The sequence below is a fragment of the Chiloscyllium plagiosum genome, unplaced genomic scaffold (genome assembly GCF_004010195.1).
Source record: "Chiloscyllium plagiosum isolate BGI_BamShark_2017 unplaced genomic scaffold, ASM401019v2 scaf_6018, whole genome shotgun sequence".
In the NCBI taxonomy this organism is placed as follows: domain Eukaryota; kingdom Metazoa; phylum Chordata; class Chondrichthyes; order Orectolobiformes; family Hemiscylliidae; genus Chiloscyllium; species Chiloscyllium plagiosum.
In genome coordinates this window covers 283-22,525 of record NW_025212030.1, presented here as the reverse complement: position 1 = coordinate 22,525, position 22,243 = coordinate 283, and the positions used below count along the sequence as shown (strand labels likewise).

At 40.4% G+C, this 22,243-nt stretch overlaps 1 protein-coding gene across 1 annotated transcript; it reads right to left on the bottom strand.

The window, feature by feature from the left end:
* Nucleotides 1–3,024: 3,024 nt before the first annotated feature.
* On the bottom strand, nucleotides 3,025–19,435 carry LOC122547262 (glycogen [starch] synthase, muscle-like). Its single transcript, XM_043685901.1, has 3 exons — nucleotides 19,206–19,435; nucleotides 8,769–8,950; nucleotides 3,025–3,201 (listed from the first exon to the last, which is right to left on the bottom strand). Exons 1-3 carry the CDS (start codon nucleotides 19,315–19,317, stop codon nucleotides 3,025–3,027), a joined length of 471 nt encoding a protein of 156 aa, XP_043541836.1. The 5' UTR covers nucleotides 19,318–19,435.
* Between the last annotated feature and the right edge of the window lie 2,808 nt (nucleotides 19,436–22,243).

Below are 22,243 nucleotides of genomic sequence, written 5' to 3'. Positions count from 1 at the left end.
ATCTGCAAACTTACTAACTGTACCTCTTATGCTCACAATCAAATCATTTATGTAAATGACAAAAAGTAGGGACCCAGCACCGATCCTTGTGGCACTCCACTGGTCACAGGCCTCCAGTCTGAAAAACAACCCACCACCACCACCCTCTGGCTTCTACCTTTGAGCCAGTTCTGTATCCAAATGGCTAGTTCTCCCTGTATTCCATGAGATCTAACCTTGCTAATCAGTCTCCCATGGGGAACCTTGTCGAATGCCTTACTGAAGTCCATATAGATCACATCCAGTGTTCTACCCTCATCAATACTCTTTGTTACTTCAAAACAAACTCAATCAAGTTTGCCAGACATGATTTCCCACGCATAAAGCCATGTTGACTATCCCTAATCAGTCCTTGCCTTTCCAAATACATGTACATCCTATCCCTCAGGATTCCCTCCAACAACTTGCCCACCACCAACATCAGGCTCACTGGTCTATAGTTCCCTGGCTTGTCCTTATCACCCTTCTTAAACAGTGGCACTGCGTGAGAAAATATACAATGGAAACATCCTCATCTTAGATCCCAGTTATTTTGAACCTTTGCTTAGGTCACAAATGACCAGTGAACACATCATGTACAAAAGTAGCAGATCATCATTGTAGCTGTTAATACAAAGAGCACAGTAAAAGTAACAGAAAGTGAATCAGTTATTTGAATACTAAAGTAAAACAAAAAACTATGGATGCTGGAGATCTGAAACAAAAACAGAAATTGCCGGTGAAACTTGGGTCTGACAGCATCTGTGAGAAGAAAGCAGAGTTAAGATTTCAAGGCTGGTGACTTTTCATCTGTTCTGATGAAATTCAAACTGATCATGGACAATAGTAGCAAATACAAATGGATACTTATTTGACAAGGCAGCCACATAACTACAAACAGGAAAATATTCTCAAGTTCTTGACAGACTATAAATAATTCAATGGAATCAATTAAATATTGTGGACGACACAATTAGGTATTTTTTTCATTGCCAATTGGAGAGATTACATTGAATTATCCATATTATACAGGGCCATGAGTCATTTCATTCTGATGCAATGGGTTTACAATTCACTTTCTGCCACTGACTCCAACTGCAGCAGCCCTCTTGATAATGACGAAGGTAAAAAGAGAAGACTCAAGCATTTAATTCTAAAGAGGAATATTCCACTGACACTCGGGGCATTCAGCGAAATGCCAATGGCCATAGCCTAACCCAAACAACAAAGGGAGTGTGAAATACTTCATCAAAATGTTGATTAGTACGATGAGTGTGAATGCATCAATAACAACACTAATGTGGAGAGATATGACTAATATATTTTAGGAAGAAAAACAAGAAATGGGAGGGTAGATTCAATGGAATAATATTGAAGGGTGTGGGTGAAGACAGAGTTCCAAGAACTTTAAAATGTATAATTCAATAATTGGAAAAGTGGGCTGCTTAGCAAAACACCAACAACATTACAGCTTGTTTTAGTGAATTAAACCAAAGGAACAACAATGAATTTGTACAAAATATTGGTTAGGCCACAGTTAAATACTGTTTGCAGTTTTTGGTGCACCATTATAGAAAGGACATGAAAGCTGCGGAAAGCATATATTCAGAATATAAACTATAATTTTGAGAAGAGACACTGTGATGCTGGGATTACTTCCAAAGGAAGGGTGAATGATTAAAATGTAATTGAGAGTTTTAATGTAATGAAGGGCTCTGGTAGAGTGGTTAGGGTAAGTTGCTGAAAAGAAATGGCTTAGGCTGTTCATTGATTTAAAACACATATAACCATATTATTCTGTGATTTGCAACTGTATATTCTTCGAAACACTTATTGCACTTTTTCCATTTACATAAAAAAGGATCAAGAATTTCAAAGTACCTGTAGTAGGTCACTGCAATGTATAAAACTTGGTGAATAACAGGCAATGAAGACCGCCAAATGGAACAGAACAAGTGGCTAACAATGAACAGCAGCAGCAGTGAATAATGGCAATACTATATCTAACAGCACTGACACTGCCTGAGTTGTAGTGCTGAAAACGTGCATCATGTCAAGTTGTTCTAGCTCGTTGCAATCTACCTGACAGTGCAAAAAATCAGATGGTACAGATGGTACAATTAACTGTACGATCATGTGGCACTCATTCACTAAATAAACTACTCAGAGGAGGTCTTCAGCATGACAATTTAGCTTCATCCAAGACCTCTTGCCTTTGAACCTCATCACATCCATGATCCAAATATGGACAAATGAGCTGAATTCCAGAGGTAGATGAAAGTACTGCCCTGGAATCAAGGCATCATGGAGGCTGGCAAAATTGAAGTCAACCGAAACAGAGAAAACTGTCCTCTGTCTGGAATTATTCCCCCACAAAGTCAGATAACTGTGGTTGGCACAAGGCAATCATCTCAGCCCCAGGACTCAGTAGAAACTCGTCAGGGTAGTGTCAAAGGCTCAACAATCATTGGCTGCTTAATCATATCATTATATAACAGCTAATTTAAACACATACTCTGCACCAGTATTATAAAAGAGGGATTCTTTACTTAACTGGCAACAATTTTTTACAAACATTAATGGCAAACTGTGATGTAGAGGCAGCAACCTTGAATATTCACTCAAAGTTGCTGACCATCAGAATATTGTCATAGAGCTTATATCCGGATCTTGGTCAGCTTGGTAACGAGTCAAGTACAAGAAACTCCTCCTGCTAACCTCCCTTGGCCACGTAACATCAATTACTTGCCTTCCAGACACAAAAGGGATCTTTTTCCTCTTTGTTGTTATTCAAAATCAGGGGCTTTGCTCAGGCAGTCCACGTAGGCATCCTGCAACTTTGTGTGCACTTTATTGCCATTTCGCAGATTCCTAGTCACTGTCATTGACTAGAGTCCTCAATATTCATGTCTATTGGTCTTCAGTACCTGTTCCAATTCTTCTTCCTGGCTTTTTCGCCACCATGAGGCCTCCTACAGAAGTTCAGGCTTTCTGCCCTTCCATTTTTTATCGTTTGCTCACGACTATGGTCTTCATCTCTCTCAGATTGCCAAAGTCATCTTTCCCTGTAGAAAGGCGCCCAAAAGAATTGGTATACTCTTCCTCACCTATTTCTATCTGCTGTTGGATGCCTGCTAAAATTAGGCTGGAAGTGAGGATGTTAATTGATTGATAGATTTTGATCTACAAAAGGTGTCAAAGGTTATGAAAGAGTCAGACAAGAAAATGGTGTGAACGCCAAAATCAGATAAACCATGATCTTACTGAATGGTGGAAAACTCAATGGATTGAAAAAAAGTTACCGTTGATCTAATTTCTTCTCATCAGTGTGTTCAGTTCCATTCATAATTCCTCAGGGAATGAAGCAGCCCATTTCTGTCTGCAACAAGATCTGCATCATCTTTAGATCTGCGCTAGCAGGCAGCAAGTAAAATTTATCTACACAAGTGCCAGATAATTAGCAATGCAAACAGAAGAGAATCTAAGTATCTCCCTTGACACTTAATAGCAGATTTAATAGTAATTTGGAATGGAACATGCAGGGGGTAGTATTCCCATGTATCTGCTGCCCTTGTCCTTCTAGATAGTACCTTACAAACCCACAAATACTTCTGTCTAAGGATTTTTGCTGAATTCCTGCAGTGCATCTTGCAGATAATGCACATTGCTGCTAGTTAGCATCAGTGGTGGATGTTTGTGAATGAGGTGCCAATCAAGCTGGTTACTTTGTCCTTGATGGTGTCAACCTTCTTAAGGGCTGCTGGAGTTGCACCCATCAAGACAAGTGGGGTGTACTTCATCTCACTCCTGACTTGTACCTTGTATATTGTGGACAGTCTTTGAGGTGTCAGGAAGTGAGTTACGTGCCACAATATTTCTAGCCTCCAACCTGCTCTTGTAACCACTGTGTTAATGTGGCAAGTCCATTTAAGTTTCTAGTCAGTGGTAACCCCCAGGATGTTGATTGTGGGAAAGTCAATAATGGTAACACCATTGAATGTCAAAGGACAGTGATTAGATTGTCTTTTATTGAAGATGGTCTATGCCTGGAATTTGTGTGTGGTGAATGTTATTTACCACTTGTCAGTCCAGGCCTGGATAATGTCAAGATCTTGTTGCATTTGGACATGGACTGCTTCAGTATCTGAAAAGTCACAAATGGTTCTGAATATTGTACAATCATCAGCAAACACCCCTACTTCTAACCTTATGATTGGAGGGAGGGTAATAAGTGAAACAGCTGATGGTTGGGCCTAGGACACTACCCTGAGCAACCTCTGCAGACATGTCCTGGAGCTGAGATAACTGACCTCCAACAATCACAACCATCTTCCTCTGTGCCAGGTTTGACACCAACCAGCAGAGAGTTTTTCTCCAATACCCACTGATTCCTGTTTTGGTAGGGCTCCATGATACCACACTCAAAAGCGGCCTTAAGGTCAAGGACTGTCACTCTCACCCGACCTCTGCAATTCAGCGCTTTAGTCCATGTTTGGACCAAGGCTGTAATGAGGTCAGGAGCTGAGTGGTCCTGGCGAAATCCAAACTGGGCGTCACTGAGCAGGTGCCGCTTGATAGCACTGTTGATGGCACCTTCCATCACTTTACTAATGATCGAGAGTAGACTGATGGGGCTGTAATTGACTGGGTTAAATTTGTCCTGCCTTTTGTGAACAGGACATATCTGGGCAATTTCCTACATTGTAAATGCCAGTATTGTAACTGTACTGGGACAGCTTGGCTAGGGGGTTGGCACATTCTGGAGTTCAAGTCTTCAGTACTATTGCTGGAATGGTGTCGGGGCCCATAACCTTTTCAGTATCCAATACCTCCAAATATTTCTTGATCTCACATGGATTGTGTTGAATTGGCAGAAGACTGGTATCTGTGATAATGGGGACCACTGGAGGAGGCTGAGATAAATCGTCCACTGGCACTTCTGATGAATCATTCTAGGAGATGGTGCTGTATCTGAACTTAGAGGCTACACCCATAGGAATCAACCCACTAATCAACCCACTGATGCTATTTCCTATCTATTGTAGCTTACCAACGCTTTTCTTTCTTTTGGTCTCAATTTTCTGCTCACCTCCCTCTAGCAGGTTCTCTGATGGTGCTCAATAACATCAATACAAAGAAAGGTCTGTTCATTGAACACCTGTTGTATCTAACAATATTTTATACAAGGATCATTTAACATTATCCCTTTTACTGGCTGGAATATACAGGAAATTTTACATGAGATGTATCTCATAGTAACATAATAAGCGTGCATCAGAACTGATGTAAATAAAGAGAAACAACACAAACATTTACAAGTGACAAAGAAATGAGTATCTTTAGATGATGGTTAAGCACGTACTTGTTGATGATATATGTAAAATATAAAATGGTATAGATAAGTCCAGAGTATTATGTAACTAGGGTGGCATGAAAAATGTAAAAAGTTAAAAGGTAACTTTGAAATAGATTAAAATATTCTTCACTTAATACATGGTGAAATATTTAAAATAAGTGGTAGAGGGCAAGACATTAGGGAATTTAGTTTGCTGCCTGGGTATATAATGGGAAAGTAAGGCGGTTACAGAGGTGAACTTCAATTGGCTGAATGGCCTCATCTTGTCCTTGACATTTCTGATGTCTATGTACAAATATAGTTCTCTTCAGACGACACTTGCTAGAATAAGGTTATTAATAGGCAAAGGGCAATGTCACAGCTGTGAACATGTTAGCAAAATAGAACACATTGATCATGCAGGAGAGATTTTCATGACAGAATACAACCTAAAGAAACATTATTTTAACAATTGCACTGTTCTTTTGATAATTAGGTTTAAAACTTTTTAATGTTCAGGAATCTATTTGTTTTATACCTTATTAATGGTTAAAGGTTGTTAACAAAACTAAATAAATACAGGCTCCAAGCTTGGCTCTGTGTGTAGCATTCCCAATCCTAAAAAATTAAGATTGTGGGCTCAAGTTCTGTTCTGAGCACAGAGCATAGACAGATACTCTGATGCAGTACTGAAGGAATGATCCCTAGTACTTTTTGGGTGAATTGAGTGGATCCTTAACATGATGTCAATGAAGAAAAGGGAGTTCTTTTGGTGTCCTGGTCAATATTGTTGGCATCAAACAATAAAAAGTTTCATCAGGTTGTTTGATACAACTGGGCACCAAATGACTGCTGCATTTTCAAACTTCAAAACAATGAATTATACATAAAGCATTTTGGAAGGATTCTCTGTGATTTTGATGCACATCTCTTTGGTTGACATTATTGTTGGGGAATAATGCATTTTCCATTTCAGACATCCAGTGTCAAGATCAATATGGATTGACCTGAGAGTGCTTAATGCATCAGAACATTTACATGGTTTCTTGATTTATGAATAATGATGCACTTTGGGAGATTCTTTAGAGTCTTATGGCTGGCAGACTTGTGAATATTTTCCTGCTATTACACATTGGTATGATGACACAAACAATGGAATAAAGTTCGCATCACCACAATTTTCAACAACTAATGGCAAAAAACAGAATTATATTTTTGCCCAAACCCTATTTGTTATACAAATTACTGCATTATTCAAGGCATTCAAGAACGGAGTTAAGTGAAATGTATATTTTATACACTGGAGAGTTGCATATTATACATTGGCCTACTTGATTCAAAAATTAATGCTAATACTTTAATGTTGAATGTTCTTTGTCAATAATTGCATGTTTAAATGCATGTAGATATAGATTGTCAAACAATATGTTTTACTGTCAAACTCCTTTGAGACATATTGTACACTACTCCTCTTACTTCCACAAACAGTTCATCCCAGTAATCCATTTTCTGTTCCCAAGGGGTTAAGTAACAACTCGTTTCCAGGGGATGCTTCTCCTAAATTACTTGACCCCTCAACTCTGCTGTGGTCTCATGGGGACTCATCCTCACTCCCTCATCAAGCAAATGTGCTCCTCCATTGATGATCAGACCTCCTTTGGCATTCTCTCCCTCCTCCCAGTCACCCCCATACCTCACCCTCCTTCCCCAGCCTCCTTGAGTAAACATTTATTCACCATTCCTAATAACTCCTTAGTCTTTGAGCCCATTTGTTTTCATCAGCTTGGGACTCTGTTTTTTCCCTAAATTATTTTTTATGCATCATCATGTTACTCCTGACTTCCTTTACACAGCTCCATGCCAAAACAATTACCTCAAACTAAGCATTTTCCCACATTAACCATCTTGTGGCCTCTGAGTGAAACTATTAATTTAGTGTCAGACTTTGGTGGTAAGTACAAGCAGACAATATCTCAAATTAATTTTACATTATAGCAAACTGCCAGAAGGGAGTTTCCTTGTTTCAGAGCCAACTGGACCCCAGGGATATGTACATTCAACCACCCAGACTTTAAATCTTTAAATCCTTATAAGGACACTGCATTCATCTTATTTAAGTATCTAGTCATCATCAATGTTCCTTTGTGACAATGGTTTTGCATATATCCCAGAATATTTTCCATTTAAATTATTTTTCTAATTTCATTACTGAACAATCATTTGAGACAAAACTTTCTCTCTCAATTTCAATTTTGTCCCCAAATTACATTTCGTTTAAAAAGAAAATTTTGCATCAAATTGAACATATTCAGTAGAATTGAAAATGCTAGTTGTGGTAAAGGGGAGGATGGAATGTCTTAGCACCAATTTGTGAATATATTGATAATAGTTCTACAGGATTCTGCAAAATATAGACATTATGAACATTCCATTGCCACCCTGTAATTAGCTCCTAAAACAAACTAAAAACCAAATTACAATCATAATCGTAACCCGGCTTCGAAAATGTCCACCATCCATTTCCTTTTCCAACAAGGGACACGGTGAACAATACTGGGCCACTGAAGATCTGGGTGCACTTTTCTCTGAATAATGAGCCAGCCAACTATATTTTGTTTTTTTTTTGGCAATCTCACAGTTACAATAACAAGGTGCCATCCACAACCATTACTTCCCAAGTCAGAAATATCTGCTGCTTGTCTCCTGGTTGCTGCATGTCTCACCCTGATACCAAGCACTATAATTTCGAGAATATTTTCTAACAGTTTAACCCACTTCCGTTCACTGTCTTCACTTCCTTTCTGGAACGGTGGTTCTCGCATCCACAACCCTGTTCGAAGTCTTTCCTTCTGGCAAGGTCTCACATACAACAACAGAAATAATGATTAATCTATAGATTTAGCAGACTTACAAGCTCAAAAACACAGCTTTCAACTCAATGGAAAATTCACCAGTATGTTCCAAAATATATTTAGCTATGGTACAAATAAAATGAAGAATTAAAAAATCTCAACATTCAAGAATACAGATAAGTCATGGACTGTCATATTTAGCTACTTCTAACTCTTTACAATATTGAAGTACAGCCAGATCATATGCTGTTTATAATATCCACATAAAGGGACGTCCTATGCTGTTTAAAACGCCACAATGTAACCAGTCAAAGTTAAAAAACACACAACACCAGGTTATAGCCCAACAGGTTTAATTGGAAGCACTAGCTTTTGGAGTGCTGCTCCTTCATCAGGTAGCCCCAAAAGGTAGTGCTTCCAACTAAACCTGTTGGACTATAACCTGGTGTTGTGTGATTTTTAACTTTGTACGCCCCAGTCCAACACCGGCATCTCCAAATCATGTAACCAGTCAAACAGCCAAGTTATTCCCAACTCAACAGAATGTGAAGAATTTACAATACCTTGCAGCCTCTGGAGCTCATGCAATCAATAGTTCGTTTAATGGCCAAGTTTGGTGGCTCAATCAGCTCCACTTGTGTTTTGACGCTGTTCTCAAAGTAGGGACCAATCAGAATATAATTCTCTCCAAGCTGATCTACTGTCAACTTAGTTTTGGTTTGGATGACAGTATAGATACCACCGACTAGAACAGAAAAAAAAAAGTCAGAATTGAACAAAGGGAAATTATACTTCAAGACCTATATATTCTCACAAACGAATGCAATAAAAATAAGTTCATTTGACTACATCTTCCAAAGGTCAGGCATCAAGTACCATCTCATGGATTCTGACCCCACCCATTCAAATCACTACAGGGAAATCTCCAAATATATTTAACAGTGTAAATAATAGACAGCGGCACAAATGTCTCACAATTCAAAATTTAACTGATTCACAGTTAAATTGTATTTAGTTACTCTTTACAGGACTGATATTTATCAAATATCTACAAAAGATTAGCAAATCTCCACAGAGAATGGATCAGAATGTCATCACTAGCCTGCAACACTTCTTATGTAATGATACAACACTTAATTCTTCCCCTTGTCATGGCAAAATATCACTTTAACAACAAATACATATTTAACTTACAACCTTTGCTTCTATTTCTTGATATTTTCCCATTTTTCCAACTGTGCAGATTGTGCTTTGATATTTTTCCAATTTATAAACAATTGAAATGATCCATATTTCATATTGTGGGCTACTGAGAGTAACTTTCAATGATAGGCCTGAGTTAGATGTAAAAAACGTTTGAATTTCATGATATTCCGACTCTGATCACTGAAGAGATTATTTACTCCTCACTTTAATGCCATTCTGTAGTCCCCAAACTTTTCATTATTCTTTCACGGAATATGGTTGTCAATGGCAAGGCCAACAATTGTTGACCATCTCTAACTGTCCTGGAGAGGAAGGTGGTGAGCTATATTGGTGAACTGCTACAGTGTACTTATGCAGGTATAACTCATGGTGCTTTTAAATTTTGACATAGCGACAGCAAGGGAACAGCAATATTGTTCCAAGTCAGGATGGACTGTGGCTTGAAGGAGATCTGGAAGATGGTGGTGTTCTGATCTGCTGCCACTGTCCTTAATTTTGGCAACTATCAGCAGTGCCTCCATGAGTTGCTAGAGTGCATCATGAACATGCTGCCATTGTGCATCCGTGGTGGAATGACTGAATGATTAAAGTGGCAAATCAGATGCCATTCAAGGAAGCTGCTTTGTCCTGGATGGTATCAACTTCTAGCTTTGTTTAGACCTGCAAGTCTAGAATATTCCATCACATTCCTCACCTGTCTTATAGATGGTGCATTGGAGAGATAGGTGACAAAATTCTTACCATAAATTTCCCAGCCTTCTCTTGTAACCAAAAGTTTATATGCTGGTCCTACTCAGTTTCTCGTTGGTGGTAATACCAGCATGTTAATAAAGGGGGAATTCAGAGACAGTCATGTTATTGTATGTTACAAGGATATTCTAGATTCTCTGATATTAGAGATGGTCATTGCCTCGCCTTTGATTGGTGTGAATTCCATTTTTCCCATCAGCCTAAGCCTGAATGTTGTCCAAGCCTTGCTACATGTGGACATGGTCTGCCTCAGAACCTGAGGAGTCATGAAGGGTGCTGGAAATTGTGCAATTATCAGTGACCATCAGTAAACATCCCCACTTTCTGACTAAATAAGGGAGGGAAGGTCACTGATGAAACAGACGGTTGGTTGGCCTCACGAATGCACTGCTATGCCTTTACAACAATGGCCTGGCACTGAGCTAATTGGCCCCCAATAACCATAACAAACTTCCTTCATGCTGGGCTGTGTCCACTACTGGAAAGTTTTCCTTCTGATTCTTATCAACTTTAATCCTTGATGTCACAGGCAGACAAATGTTGCCTTTTGTGTTAACGGCAGACACTTTCACCTCACGAATGCAGATCTTTTGTCCAAGCTTGGACCAAGGGGTTGTAATGACGTCAGGAGCTAAGTGACACTGGCAGAACTCAAACTGAGTGTCAGTGAGCAGACAGTTGCTGAGCAAGCATTGCTAGTCAGCACTGTTTATTACCCCTTCCACATTCATTCGACTGATGATTGTGAGTAAGGTGATGGGACAGTAATTGGTAGATTGGGGTTGCCCAGCATTCTATTGTTCCTTCCATTATCTTCACTGTCTCTCCATTTCTCTATGTCCTCCTTATTACCACTTTATTTCAGACCAAGCTTTTAACCATCCTCACTGAGATCTTCAAGTCTTTGGAATCATGTCAAGTTTTGTTCAATTATCTTTCTGTGAAGTGCCTTGTAAATCTTCCTACAATAAAGGCACTTCATTAATTCAACTTGTTGAAATTATTCATATTGTAAGGACCATACTGTAAGATTTCGGAAGCATTAAAACCAGATAATGTATCTTTTATAGATTTTTAAAAAATATAGCTCTCTCCTGGGTTTGAAAAAAGATCAGCAAGTTTTATTTTACATTAAGTGAATCATTTCAGTAAAACTAGCACTTAAAAAAGGCAAATCAATCTTTATAGACCTGGCAGCCCTGACTCCTATCCCCAACCTATGCAAGTCTCAGTCTGACTGATGCCAAAAATGGATTACAACATTGCTGGGATAGGAAGAGGCTAAATGAGTCAGGTTTCCCAATCTTGTTCAGTACTAAGTGACATTTCTTGAGGCATGGACAATCAATGAAATTGGGTAGAAATGATCAGGTAAAGCTTTGATGTCCCCTTCTGTTAATATCTAACCAACTATCAATGCTTAACTTCATATATGAAGAATAATCAGCAAGGTGAGGTGTTGTCAGGCAACCATCATCAATGGAAGTATTGACCTGAAGGAATTAGGCTTTTAAGAGAAAGAAAGGGAAAAAGCTCAATTGAAAAACAAAACGTTAAGATCTGTAGTGTCCTCATGAAAGCTAAATTCTTTGAACTAAAAATCCACCTCAATCCAAACACCACAAAAATATAAGTTACCATTTCAGGTATTTATCTCCGGGGCTAATTTTTTTAACATTATTTACAACTTCCTTTGAAAACATTTTCAACTCTCCCGTTTTTTTTCAAAAGTGCGAGAGCTTCTTTCTCAAACCTAGCAGAGCCCCTGTGGTGCTGCTCATGTTGAGTTAGAGGATATGTTGCTTTGTACTGAGAAGTATGCGACATCACAGAAAATACCCTAACTATTGAGTCAGTTGGACAAACAATAATTAACCACGCATGTATCAAAAACTAGTAATCACTGTAATCAACAGCAAGGAAGACATTGCTTGTTGATTACAGTGTGTAGTCAGTAACATTTGACAGCAGCAGTCTCATATTTCAGTTTCAGTATGCATTTCTGCATACCTTGACACGGTCCTGTCCCCCTTAGTCCAAGAACTCCCCACCTACGTTCGGGACACCACCCACGCCCTCCACCTTCTCCAAGATTTTCGCTTCCCCGGTCCCCAACGCCTTATCTTCACCATGGACATCCAGTCCCTATACATCTCTATCCCCCATCACGAAGGCCTCCAAGCCCTCCACTTCTTCCTTTCCCACCGTACCAACCAGTACCCTTCCACTGACACCCTCCTTCGACTGACTGAACTGGTCCTCACTTTGAACAACTTCTCTTTCCAATCCTCCCACTTCCTCCAATCCAAAGGAGTAGCCATGGGCACCCACATGGGCCCCAGCTATGCCTGCCTCTTTGTAGGATATGTGGAACAGTCCATCTTCCGCAGCTACACTGGCACCACCCCCCACCTTTTCCTCCGCTACATCAATGACTGTATCGGCGCTGCCTCGTGCTCCCACGAGGAGGTTCAACAGTTCATCCACTTTACTAACACCTTCCACTCCAACCTCAAATTTACCTGGACAGTCTTAGATTCCTCCCTCCCCTTCCTCGACCACTCCATTTCTATCTCGGGCGACCGAATCAACACGGACATTTACTATAAACCGACTGACTCCCACAGCTACCTAGACTACACCTCCTCCCACCCTGCCCTCTGTAAACACGCCATCCCATATTCTCAATTCCTTCGTCTCCGCCGCATCTGCTCCCATGAGGACTAGTTCCAATACCGAACAACCCAGATGGCCTCCTTCTTCAAAGACCGCAATTTCCCCCCAGATGTGGTCGACGATGCCCTCCACCGCATCTCTTCCACTTCCCGCTCCTCCGCCCTTGAGCCCTGCCCCTCCAACCGCCACCAGGACAGAACCCCACTGGTCCTCACCTACCACCCCACCAACCTCCATATACATCGTATCATCCATCGTCATTTCCGCCACCTCCAAACGATCCCCACCACCGGAATATATTTCCCTCCCCTCCCCTATCAGCGTTCCAAAAAGACAACTCCCTCCGTGACTCCCTCGTCAGGTCCACACTCCCCACCAACCCAACCTCCACTCCCGGCACCTTCCCCTGCAACCGCACGAAATGTAAAACTTGCGCCCATGCCTACCCCCTTACTTCCCTCGAAGGCCCCAAGGGATCCTTCCATATCCGCCACAAGTTCACCTGCACCTCCACACACATCATTTACTGCATCCGCTGCACCTGATGTGGCCTCCTCTATATTGGGGAGACAGGCCGCCTACTTGCGGAACGTTTCAGAGAACACCTCTGGGACACCCGGACCAACCAACCCAACCACCCCATGGCTCAACACTTCAACTCCCCCTCCCACTCCACCAAGAACATGCAGGTCCTTGGACTCCTCCATCGCCAGACCATAGCAACACGACAGCTGGAGGAAGAGCACCTCATCTTCCACCTAGGAACCCTCCAACCACAAGGGATGAACTCAGATTTCTCCAGTTTCCTCGTTTCCCCTCCTCCCACCTTGTCTCAGTCCCAACCCTCGAACTCAGCACCGCCTTCCTAACCTGCAATCTTCATCCTGACCACTCTGCGCCCACCCCCACTCCGGCCTTCACCCTCACCTTGACCTCCTTCCACCTATCGCATTTCCAACACCTCTCCCCCAAGTCCCTCCTCCCTACCTTTTATCTTAGCCTGCTTGGCACACTTTCCTCATTCCCGAAGAAGGGCTCATGCCTGAAACGTCGATTCTCCTGCTCCTTGGATGCTGCCTGATCTGCTGCGCTTTTCCAGCAACACATTTTCAGCTCAGATTTCAGTTGCCAGGGTTACATGGGACAGTCATTTATAGCAGGATAATAAAATGACAAGCATATACATGATTACACTCATTCAGCCCAAAGTCTGTTTATAGTCCATGCAGGATTAGAGACGGTGAAAATTAATTAATTGTTGGAGACAGTAAAGATAGGATGAGTAAACTTTGTTGTGAATTAATTTTACATTCACCTACTTTACGAATATTACATTTATATTCCAGACCCAGCAATGCCAAGTAGCATGTGGCTCTTCTGTTGATCTGATATGGTACTGACATTTCAAAAATGATTTGATGGCGTTTGGCTCGGTGTCAGGATGAGTACAGCAGTTGTGTGTTCAACTCCAAGTGCGAAGTGCCATTTTATTTGTATGTAGAGTTTTGGACAGTGAAGTTTACAAGTAAGACAGGAAGTTGACTAGACTTCAATAGAGGGAACAGCAACAAGTAGAGAGTCTAACAGAAGCAAACTGGTGACAGAAACCTTTACTACAGCCAAGATCAGGGAATTTTAACTTTCAAAGTAACACTCCTAACAACAATGACTACTCTTCAAAAAAAAATTGCATTGACTCTAAGGCACTTTGGATTGCCCTGAGGTAGTGAGTGGTGCTATGTATCTATACATTTGTCTATTCTCTGATAGATTGTGGGGTTTCAAAATAAATTATATGAGATTTTGCGAACTCAGGTTCAATATTGTTATTTCCTCAAAGTTAGGACAAAACACAAAATCTACTGTAAAATAACACTTTTAAATTATATATTTAAAAGACCTTCACTGAACAATCTGCTGTATGACTTTGCAATATGATTATTTCAAAACAAAGCTCTCCCTAAAACAGAGGTGAGTCAAAATGGGGTGAAATCATAGGTATACAGAACAACCTCGATTATCTGAACGCCACGGGCAAGGAGTCTTTTGTTTGGATAATGTTGTTCCAGGACCATGAGATCTTGTTCGGATAATCCGAAATTTGGATAATTGAAGTTCAGATAATCAGGGTGGTTCTGTACTCTAAGCATGTTTTAATTCTTGGCGCTTAGTGGAATCCGGGGTTGAGGACATTCACAAAAGATTTTAAAAATGTTGATGTTGAGCTACATTTTGGAATGATATTCTTCAAATAATTTCTAAACAAAAGTAGAATAAAACAAATAACTATGATACTGGAAATTTGAAACAAAAACAGAATTTGCTTAAGGAATTCAACAGGTCTGGCAGCGTCTGTGGAGAGCAAATAAAGTTAATGTTTGGAGTCCAGCGACCCTTCTTCGAAACATTAACTCTGCTTTTTCTCCACAGATGCTGCTAGATCAACTGAGTTCCCCCAGCAATTTCTTCAAACAAATGTGTTGTTGTGCCTTTCGAAAGATGCAAACTTTAGATCTGCTCTAATATTCATATCTCAGAGTTGTTAAACCCCTACACAGCTGAGAGCAGCAAAACAATCTCCAAGAAACAATTAACATTGAATTTTAAACTTGAACGCAAGTAGTACAATACAAGAGTATATCTTTGCAATGATGTGAAACATTGTTGAAAATAGTAGCATAGCTGCTATACTTATTAACAGAAGACAACCAATTTATTTTTATTGTTCCAATTTGTTGCTGAAAATACTGTAATTTGTGGAGATGATTAACCACTTTCAGTTTGAGTCCATCATGTCTGGGCAACTCTATTCTGAAATGTACCAATAGTGACACTGCCATGTTCTCAGTAATACTGTCAGGGAGAGGGAGAGGGGAAAACAACTTCAGTGGGGGCATTTATGCATCAGCTGCTAATCCACTGCAGTCTTTGCACTGATTTCGGTTTGGTTCTTGCTAAAAGTCTTTTTAACCTCCTGCATTTATTTTAAAAATACAAAACACCAAAACATGTATTTTGCAACATTTTGGAAGTCAAAATACAAAATGAAAATTAGGTTTTATTAATCTGATCAATCTTTATGTGGTTTAAAGGAGTTTTAGAATTATCACTGCAGCTTCGTGGCTGATCTGTACCCATAAACTGATGCTTGGAGCAAAACACTCCTCCTATTTCAAGTTAGTATTCGGTCTGCAATATCATCTGTTGCTAAATTAGATGTATGTGTCTTATGACTAATCAGAAATGCTGATCAGGATGAAGTCTGACACTCTCCCCACTGCTGCCCATTCAGAATTAGTGAATTGCAATGAAATTGATCTAAATTACATGTTCAACATTATCGCTCTCAATCTTGCAATCACATTTCACTGAATCATCATTTACCCAAATTCCAGGAACTGAAAACTGTAAAACTTATTACATTCCTTTCCCACCTCAATCTACAGATGTTCAAAGTTACTACTTGCTGTCACCCATTCACTATTCCTAATTTATCTTAGTTTCTATTTTACTGTATGTAACATCTACACAGATTTTTAAGGGGAGTCAATGACTTAGTGGTATTATCACTGGACTGTTAATCCAGAGACACAGATAACATTCTGGGAACCTGGGTTTTAATCTCAACATAGCAGATGGTGAAATCTGATTTCAACAAAAGTATCTGGAATTAAGACTCTAGTGATGACCATGAACCAATTGTCAGGAACAACCCACTTGGTTCACCAATGTCCTTTAGGGAACGGGATTGACCTACACATGACTCCAGGCCCACAACAGTCTGGTTGACTCTTAACAATTAGGGATGGGCAATAAATGCTGTTTTAGCCAGCAATACCCTCATCCTATGAATGTATTTTTAAAATGTACGAGATAGTCCTATGGAATGGAGAGGGTGGAAAGGAAAATGGAAGGCTCTTCTTCAAAAAGGAGTGTTCATTTATAGTCAATATTACTAGAATCCTCAGCCCAAATGCACCTGGCATTCATTGGTGGTTCCTTTCATAATGAGGTCTGTTCTTTTTTGAATTTGTTCATGGGATGTGGGCATCTCTTGCTAGACCAGCATTTATTGTCCATCCCTAATTGCCCAGAGGGCAGTTAGGAGTCAACCACATTGCTGTTGGTCTGGAGTCACATGTAGGCCAGACCAGGTAAGAATGACAGATTTCCTTCCCTAAAGGATATTAGTGAACGAGATGGGTTTTTTCCAAATAACAATGGTTTCATGGTCATCATTAGACTCAATTCCAGATTCAAATTCCACCATCTGCCATGGCAGATGGGTCCCCAGAACATTAGCTGAGTTTCTGGATTAACAGTCTAAAGATAACACCACTAGGCTATCACTTCCCCAAACTGAAAGAAATGCCCAAGTGATCTATTGTCCAAGACACTGAACCCTTTGCTAGATCAAATATGGACAATAGTACAAACAAGACATACGTGTCGGCATGCTCACTAATTTTGCTGGTTACATTTCTTCTTTATTTCTTTGATCTATTCTCCTGAAGGCACTAACTTTATTCTTGTAAAACTAGTGATTGTGTAAACATCATTTGCCTTATAAATTGGGTGAGTAACTCATCAATGGACAGACCAGAGATCCAGACCCACAATTCCCTCATCTTCCCAACCCAAAAATACACAAACCTCAGACACCAGCGCATGTTTAATATGCAACAGCACAAGTTTAATATGCAACAGTACACCTAACTAAGTCAGAGTCATTGTTCTGGCCATTCATATTTAAATGCTCTGGCTTTACGTAAAGAGTTATTATGTGGTGAAATAATTTTATTACAAATTTAATTGGTAAACGTAATGCTCAATGTGGAATGACTCCACAAACCAAAGAAGCCTCAGGTTGAATTCTGAATTTCTGCTCAGCCTGTTTAATTAATCAATCTGCCAACACTCACTGTTTCAAGTCACACATCAAGAACAGCCATTGGGATAAGAGGTTAGAAGATAGTTAGCATTAATGGAACTAAATTCCAGTGTGGCTAACAATCCCTGGTGGGCAGCAGAAGAAAAAGGAAGATCTCCTTACAAGATAAAATAAGTTCATTAGCACCCACTACCTGCTTCAGTCTTAAATGTGTTGTCACCTACCTTCATTTTGACAATTAAGCCAAAATCATATATACAAGCAGCCTGTACAGTGGCACTCAGAGTTCTCTCTTGTTTCATTGTGTCAAAATGGGAAAACGCCAAGTTGGAAACTGGACACCTTCCAGCAAGGAAGAGATCTAGCAATATGAACAGTGGCTGGGAGCAGGCTATTCACATGACCTTTCAGAAACAGGCCCAAGCCTCAACAGATTGAAAGTAGGGATATTCTACATATTTTTCTTTGTTAAAAAAAAACTACCTAATACAATCTTTCACAGTAATAGATTATACTTGATATTACCAGATATAAAGAGAGTCAAGGTGAACATGGATCAAGGTTACAACATCACAAATGGTCCATATATGGGCAACCCAGATCATTACTTCAAAATATGCCAGTAAAAACGACAAGGACACATAAAATGAGTTTAAAAACATATACACGTTTTAAACTCAGAAGAATAACACATTTAGAATAATAATCTGGTTTGAATAGTGGCTAAAACAAAATATATTCAAGATGTAATGATGGGAAAACTAGATACATGGTTGCAGTAGTTTTGAAACTTTCTTGAGTAAATCCATATTGAAGTACACATTTTAAGCAGAACGTCTGCTACTTGAAGATGAACAGTGGTACAGCTTCAGAGAACAATTGTATTCAGGCAAAACATCACAAATGTCCTGTTAGTGAGTCAGCAAAACAGGTAAAATAATTGTTACTATACATAATATTACGAGAGACTGCTCACAGCTGATCTGACGCCAAGACCCAAGCAAGCAGGAAACCTGAGCATTGCCTGGGATTCCTTCAACATTATGTGCAGGATGAGTTTAGATGTGGCGAGGATGACCTTTTTCTTGTCCTTGACCTTTACATTCTTATCTTGGGGAAATATGCAGAATTGAAAACGGTTGTTTTTTTCTCTTAAAACTATAATGCGCCTGTACCGAACCTCAACAATATTGAAATGTGGTGCTATGGTAATATGACATTTGAAATGTCAGATCAGCAAAGCTCACTTTACAAATAGATCAACGCGTTTTTTTTTAAAATAAAAACCATACGCAGCGTACGTGTTGCTGCATTGCACGAAGGGTAGATGAGGAGCTGCTCCGATAGAGACACAGCTAGTGACAGAGTCGCCCAGTGAGTGGGGCTTGCTGTTAGTTTGCCTGTCCCGGCCGAGTATGTTGAGCCGGCCGCCCCCGGAGCTTCCTGCAGCCGCCGCAGTCCGAACTGCAGCCCTTACCTTTATTCGCCACCTCCCAGGCCACCTCGAACAGGACAAGGTTGTCGGCTGGGAGTTCTTCCTCGAAGCCGGTGAGCGAGCTGTAGGAGGGGGAGCTACTCAGGAAGGACATGGTGCTGAGATCTCAGCAGAATCCGGCTACATCGGAACTGAAAAGGGAACAACTTGGGAACGAGTGCGAGCGCTGCTGAGCCACGGCACCGTGCCAGCTGCCAGCAGCACCTCCAGCCCCCACCAGGGGGAGCGTGACGGTAAACAAACCGGGAAGCGCAGTGGCCACCAGAAACCAGCAGGCGGAGCTGATTTACAGAACCCTCTGGGTCTGCGTTTGGAGCTGAGGAATGAACGTTCTGGGCAAGGGTCACTGGATCCGAAGAGTTAACTCTGATTTCTCTCCATTCATGCTGTCAGACCTGCTGAGATTATTTCCAGCAATTTCTATTTATGTTTCTGATTTTTTTAGCATCTGTAAGTTCTCTTGATTAGATTTAGATTACATTACAGTGTGGAAACAGGCCCTTTGGCCCAACAAGTCCGCACCGACCCGCCGAAGCGTAACCCACCCATACCCCTACATTTACCCCTTACCTAACACTATGGGCAATTTAGCATGGCCAATTCACCTGACCTGCACATCTTTGTGACTGTGGGAGGAAATCGGAGCACCCGGAGGAAACCCACGCAGACACGGGGAGAATGTGCAAACTCCACACAGTCAGTCGCCTGAGGCGGGAATTGAACCCGGGTCTCTGGCGCTGTGAGGCAGCAGTGCTAACCACTGTGCCACCGTATTAAAGTAAAATAACAAGAATAATGTTAAAATGAGCTAGGTAAAAACAATGACTGCAGATGCTGGAAACCAGATTCTGAATTAGTGGTGCTGGAAGAGCACAGCAGTTTAGGCAGCATCCAAGGAGCTTTGAAATCTCAAAGCTCCTTGGATGCTGCCTGAACTGCTGTGCTCTTCCAGCACCACTAATCAATAATGTTAAAATGAGTCAACATTAGAGTTGGGAAAGGTCAGAGGCTCAGTTGGAAAAGTGAATTTTGTAGAAAAGTTTAAAAGCTAGAAATGGAAACTCGGATTGAGGGGCTAGGAGTGATTCGTGGTCATAGAAAATGACTTCTAAATTAAAAGAAAACATTCGGTACCAGATTAATTTACAATATTGTGTACATTTAGGTCTGGTATGTGTTGAAATAGATTACAGTTTAAACCACTTTAACATTAAATGACTGATACATGAAACAAGGTAGGAGAACTTTTGGGTATGGTCATCTTTAAAGTAGGTTGGTAAATGTCATCATTGTAGAGACTTAAGGAAATAAAATCATAAAACATAAGAGCAGAAATAGTGCTTCTGAAAACAAAAATGCTGAAAACACACCAGTTCTCACATCAGAACACAAAGAAAAACTCCAGGTGCTGGAATCCAAAATAGACAGCAGGAGGCTGGGAGAACACAGCAAGCCAGGCAGCTTGAGGAGGTGGAGAAGTGGATATTTCGGGTGTGACCCTTCTCCACCTTCTGATGCTGCCTGGCTTGTGGCGATCACGGCTGGTCAGGCAACATTTAGGGAGGGGGAGAGGAAGCTAACATTTGGAGTCTATATTAGTATTCATCAGAGCTGAGGTGGAGTGTGGAGGGAGCAGCATTCATGCAATAGTGGGGGGGGGGAAGAGAGTGGAGTCCTGAGGGGGAAAGCATAAGTAGGCCATTCAGCTCATCGAAGCTGCTCTGGCATTCAGTGAAATTATGGCTGTTCTAATAAGAGCTTATGTTGGAGGTAGTATAATAGCCTGGATAAAGGATTTGTTAACTAATAGAAGACAGAAAATTGGGATAAGCAAGGTAGGGAGAGTGCATTTTCAAATTGGCAATCTGTAGAATGCCACAGGATGGGTACGGGGTTACCATTATTTACAATATATATGCATGATTTGGTTGAGGAAAATGAATGTACCATTATCAAGTTTGTAGATGGCACAAAAATAGGTGAAGACAAGTGCTGAGGATGACACAGAGATTTTGCAGAGGGATATAGACAGGTGATGTGAGTGGACAAAATCTTAGCATATGGTATATGAGGCAGGAAAATGTGAGGTTATGCACTTGGCATCCAGGAAGAATAGAGGAACTGAAAATGATTTAAATTGAGAAAGAGTGCTGGAAGCTACAGCACAGAGGAATTTGGGAATCCTTGTGCATAAATCACAAAAAGCTAGCATTCAAGAAGTATTAAGAAAGTTTTGTAGGATGTTGGCTTTATTTCAAAGGGAATGGAGTTTTAAAATAGGGAGGTCTTGCTAAAGCTATACAAGATAGTAATTAGACCACACCTAGGACATTGTGAACAGTTTTGGTCCACCTATTTAAAAGCTCATGGAGTCTCATTCTGTGGCGCATATTCCATACTTTAGATTGATGTTGCACCACATAACATGCCAGTAAAGGGAGTCTTGCCACTCACTCCACTGCTAGAATCCCAATATTTGCGATGTCATGAGCACTGGGAAGTGAAATGTAACCATTTTAAGCAAATTACATTTTAATCAAATTACATTCATTTTTTGCATAAATTATATCACTATTGCACACTGGTAAACCAAAGAAAAGAGTCCCCATCTCCTCTCAGGATAGTATTGATCAATGTTGAGAGTTAATCACATTTCATAGTACTCTGAATTTCACTTTCAACTTGCATAATACTATTAATCTACTTAAGGTTGTACTGGTATTTTAAAAGTCATGCATTGAATATGATGTGTGTTTGGACATCCTGAGAAAGTGCCTTGTAAATCAATTTAATTTTTTCTTCTTTCCAACTTTCCATTCCAAAACAACAGGGGGTTGTATCCATATAGCATTCCTCACATCAGTGCACTTCAGAAGCAAGGAGGTGAGTCCTGATTGAGAAAAGGGATAAATGGAAGTGAGAGGAGTAAAAATACATGGCTAAAGGGATTACCATTAAGAGCACCTGGGTTTGTCCCTTCAGATTACATTATTGGAATGCTTTCAAGTTTGCTTCCTCAA

Coding starts and splice junctions, on each gene's coding strand:
- LOC122547262 (XM_043685901.1), bottom strand. CDS start 19,317: ATGTCCTTCCTGAGTAGCTCCCCCTCCTACAGCTCGCTCACCGGCTTC. Junction 8,951..19,205: donor CTGGGAGGTGGCGAATAAAG/GTAAGGGCTGCA, acceptor TTTCTGTTCTAG/TCGGTGGTATCTATACTGTC. Junction 3,202..8,768: donor TGAGCTCCAGAGGCTGCAAG/GTATTGTAAATT, acceptor CACCTTTTGTAG/ATCAAAATCTATCAATCAAT.